Below are 4,659 nucleotides of genomic sequence, written 5' to 3' on the forward strand. Positions count from 1 at the left end.
ACACCGAAGCAGCGTGAGAAAGTCACTGATTCCACACTGTACTTCACATGACAAGAGTTCACCTTTCCCACGGTAAAGTTTCCGCTGCTGATTATTATCTCACTATTTAACCAAAGAACAAATGCCAGCTCCTGGGAGAACAAATATTACATCAACTTTTCAGATATAATTTAGATTATAGATTAGTCAACAGTCTCCAGACAAACAGAAGAAAATATAACTTTGGAACCTTAATAATAGGCGCTAATTTATTTAAATGTTGCTACTAATAATGGCCAAAAAAGCCAGCTAAATTACTGTCACAAAAAACGGACAATTTCCAAGATTTAACTTTTATATATGTAAGCTTTATAGCATTCAGCCCCAAAAATGTAACATCGCTATTACCATTTTCTTTCTACAGATCATGCATTGGAATTATAGACTCTTTAGAGTCAAAATGGTTCTTAGATATTAATGGGTCTTAATCTTTTTAGAAAACAATTTGAGATTCTCTGAAACCTTGCAAAAAAAAAAAAGCACACAAGAGCATACTCATAACAGAATTTTGCAAACAACTGGCAAGAAATCCATGAACTCCTAGAATTCACTCTTACAGATCTAGTTTTAGTTAAATTCCTCATTTTACAGATGAGTAAACTGAGAAAGAGATGCTAAATAACTCACCCAAGGTCAGTTTTAGAGGCAGAACCAAACAGAACTCAGGTCCTTTTATATCCAAGATAGTTTTAATCTAGCTAGTAAACATTAGACTTTTCTTTAAATGTAAGGATCTGCTGAAATTATATAAATTATTTGTCTGAGATTTGCTTCAAAATAATTAAGTGAGGGGGAAAAAGGAGTGAATGGAGATGTAGATGAAACAAGATTGGCTATATATTGATAACTGTAGAAAATGGGGAAGTTAATTGAGATTATTACACTATTGACTATTTTTGAATATTTGAAAATTTTCATAATAAAAAGTTTAAGCACACACAAAGCACAATGGAAAAACATCATCATCCTAAATGGAAACTCAAATTCAAAAAGTATCAATGCAAAGTATTATTCAAGAAAAATTATGTAAGGAGGATAGGGAGGTAAGGCGAGACAACCACAATAACCTACCAAAAAGCACCTGCGATCACTTTGAAAGGCTTTTATTTCCTCTATTTAATTTAAACCTGCAAACTGATACAGTTTTCCTGAAGATGTGGTCTCATTCCTAGGAATCGTCATATTGTCTAAGTTGTATGGTAGAACCTAGTTAAAATGTAAATTCATTTAGAACCTTAGGAGTGGAGCCAGTCAAAATTACAAATTCAAAATTAAACAAACTGTGTCTTTATTGTTCTAAGAATAAATATTTGGGATAAGATTTTCCAGTGACAGTATCATACAGGGACTCAAAAAGTACAGCCACACAAGCAGGTTAGGTGGTAACGAGTATGATGCACTCTAGAAATATGTGCAACATAATGCACAACGTGTCTCCATAGTCAAAGACATTAATTCTGAAGATAGACACAAAGGATTTTAATAAAATTATTTCATGCAATGTAAGAGTAGAAAGAAAGCAATAATCTTGCTTACAGAAAATGCTAAGGAGTCTACTAAAAAACTAATAGAACTAATAAACAAATTCAGCAACGTTACAGGATACAAGATCAAGATACAAAAATCAACTGTATTTCTAACACTAGCAATGAGCATACCAAAAATTTAACAAAGGAAACAATTCCATCTACAATAGCATTAGAAACAAAATACTTAGGAAAAAATTTAACAACAGGAGTGTGAAACCCAATACTCTGAAAACCACAAAACATGGTTGAAAGAAATTAAAGACCTAAATAAATGGAAAGATGCCTTACATTTATGAATCAGAAAGCTTAATATTCAATCATAACTAGTTTTTTAAAAGTTCTCTATTGTCACTTGTCCTCTGGCTAAAAAGTCAGTAAATCAAGTTGATACAAACTACAGCCAGGTTAAATTTGGCCAAATTATGTCAAAATACTTCCAACTGCGTGCTTTCTACAACAGATTAAAGTGATTCTATCACATACCTTCACATTCTCTTGGATTCCTTCCTGTTTCTGCTTCATACTGGGATTCATCATACGCCTGGTGAAGCAGAAAAGACTAGTAGTTCAAAAACAGAATATGGTTTGCACACGAAGGTGGAGTCTAACTTTTGTTGAAAGTACTTACAATCATAAAAATCATACTACTGTATGGCAGAACTACGATCTTTGTTCACGGTACCCAAACTCAGCCATGTCGATGAATGACTATAGTGGCTCTCTATTTTATATATACACACACACAATAATTCTGGTCGTAAAAACTCTTGTTACAAAAGGAAAATTATACATTCTAACTATTTACAAAACTCGAGGGTGTTCTGGATTAAATACAGGGCTCTCAGAGATCTGAGAGACCATCAGCAGGCAAAGTGAAACACAGAGACCTGGATATGCCCAAGTCTATCCTAAAGAAGAGCATCCTAACTCTGGTGTTTCAAAGGGGGATTTAAGACGTAACAAACTTGGCTCTGGTAACCAGCAATAACTTAACAGTGACGTAATATCCGATCAAAGGAGATGATGCATCTACATTTGTAGGGAATGTTTAACCATCACCACGACCTGAGACACTGATGAAGCAAGGAAGAGGGATGGGATATGTTAGGTGGTGAACCAGACCACTGGGCCAACGTTTGAACGTTGTGTCTCCCAAAGAGATGCCCCAGATTCTTGTGGCCATGCCTTAACTCAGTGCAGCGGCTTTCAAACTTTGACTTTGACCCATCGCATGTTAATACATCTTACACTGTGCCCTAGCCAGCACGCAAGCAAAGAGTTTAGGAAACAAAACTTAATGGAACTGGATGATGCACTCTTTTTCTACTCTATTGCACGTTAAGCAAATGCTGATAGGGACCCCTAAGTTGAACCGGGGCAATGTTTTCCAAACCATTGGCTGGGTCACGAACATTGCCTAGAAAAACCTAAGTGAACAGAATGGAATCGAACAGAGGAGAAAACACCAGAGTGCATGGCATGCAAGGAATAAGTACTGCTTCGTGAAACTTCTACTTTAGTTGGATGGCTGCGTCCTAAATTGCGATGTCAAATGTGCTGTAGTATGTGTCACGATTAAAAAAAGTGGAAAGTCGCTGATGAAGTCTGATCCTTCACAAGTTGATGAACACTCCTGCGAGCAACCTGGCACCCTTACTTCTTATTCTCTAGTTCTTTTAAGCAACTAGATTAAAAACTCCAGCACAGGACTGGGTCCGAAGGAAATGCTGATAAACAGGTGAAACCAAGGTCACCAACACCAGTGTCGGGTTTTTAATGGAAGACGCAGGATTCACCGACCCTCGCCAGGAGCTCAGTTTGCGGACCCCCCCCCCGGATCACTGCCAGTTACTTCTGGTCAAGAGGGTGGACGTTCCGCTCATCCAGACAGCCAGGCATGCCCAGGCTGAGTCTCGCATCCACCAGCTGCAAACACCCCGCCCAGCCAGCTCGCCCTCCAGACTCGGACACACCGCTACCAACAAGGGGGCGGGCCGTCCGGTACCGCGCGCCCGGCCCTCCAACCGCGGCGCGCGCCTCAGCGACGGCGCCCACCAGCCAATGGGGAGCGCGGAAGGGAGAGCGCGCCAAAACCGACCCACCCAATGGGGAAGCCGCGTGCGTCGGCTCCCGCCCCCGCCCCGGCTCCCGCAACCGTTCAACACCCCACTCACCCTCACCCCGGCACCGGCCCGGCAGCTGTCACGGGAGTACGGGACTTCCGGCTGGCAGGAGCGAAAAGCGGCTTGTCTAGCAGTCCCTGCGTCCCCACCTCCTGCAGCCTGTCTCACACTTCCTGGATGGAAACGCTCAATCCTCGTAGCGAACGCAGGTAGCTGTGGCAGCAGCGCCTCTCACAAGGCCCACGGCCAGCGCGCTGTTGCACACAGCCGCCGGAGTGGCGGGCGCGCGCGGCTGTGAAAGCCTGCAAACTCCGCCCGCCTGCCCCGGACCGTCACGTCACCACGTGACGCGAGACGAGGGGTGGGGCCACCCGAATCCGGCGAATCGCCTCTCGCCTCCCCCCTCCCCGCCTCGGCCCCGCCCCCTTCCTGCGCCTGCGCAGTAGGTGTAGCGTGTATTTGAGCTGGGTCATCCCGGGGTTTCTGCTGGCTCGGAGATAGGTGTCCTTGGCTCCGGCCTTCTGGCCCCGGGCTCGGAACTTCCCTTTATAATGGGGTGGAGTTTTTTGCCCTTTGCAAGGTGGAGGAGAAAGATCTGCTCCAACTAGACATAATCACCGGGAGAATAAAATATTGTATACGTGTATAGTACACGACTTGTTATATTTCTGTAAAGCCGTCTTTCGCGGACTTTTAGTTTTATTAAGAGCTTCTATATTTTGGCTTTTTGTGTTTGGGCTGTGTTGCGATTCCGTAGGAGTTCTGGAAGGCTTAATTCGGCCATCAATTAGTCTTGCAACTATTTGTTGACCGCCTGATAAGGACCAAGCACTGTTCTAGCGCTGTCGTTGCGATCTGAAGGAGCCGGGAAACCTTAGGAATAGGCTAGCTCTTTAAAAATTATTCTTCTCATGGGGGCCGGCCGCCTGGCCGGGTGGTTAAGTTCACGCGCTGTGCTTGGGTGGTCC

At 43.1% G+C, this 4,659-nt stretch overlaps 1 protein-coding gene across 5 annotated transcripts in view; it reads right to left on the bottom strand.

Annotated features, from left to right (window-relative positions):
• The window catches only part of GMNN (geminin DNA replication inhibitor), an 8,837-nt gene extending 4,830 nt beyond the window's left edge, over positions 1–4,007 (bottom strand). Inside the window, exons 1-3 of one of the 5 annotated variants that reach the window (XM_046641499.1) lie at positions 3,743–4,007; positions 2,052–2,109; positions 1,111–1,245 (exon numbers count right to left, since the gene is read on the bottom strand). Coding sequence is in view for 3 of the 5 variants with exons in the window: in XM_046641496.1 (XP_046497452.1) it covers positions 2,052–2,105 (54 nt within the window). In the remaining 2 variants the exon portion in view is untranslated. Of the gene's footprint in view, positions 1–1,110; positions 1,246–2,051; positions 2,128–3,742 lie in introns of all 5 variants that reach the window. The other 4 variants (XM_046641496.1, XM_046641495.1, XM_046641497.1 and 1 more) reach the window with 4 other exon arrangements.
• Positions 4,008–4,659: the final 652 nt, after the last annotated feature.

This window comes from Equus quagga, chromosome 15, assembly GCF_021613505.1.
Source record: "Equus quagga isolate Etosha38 chromosome 15, UCLA_HA_Equagga_1.0, whole genome shotgun sequence".
NCBI classification, from domain to species: Eukaryota; Metazoa; Chordata; class Mammalia; order Perissodactyla; family Equidae; genus Equus; species Equus quagga.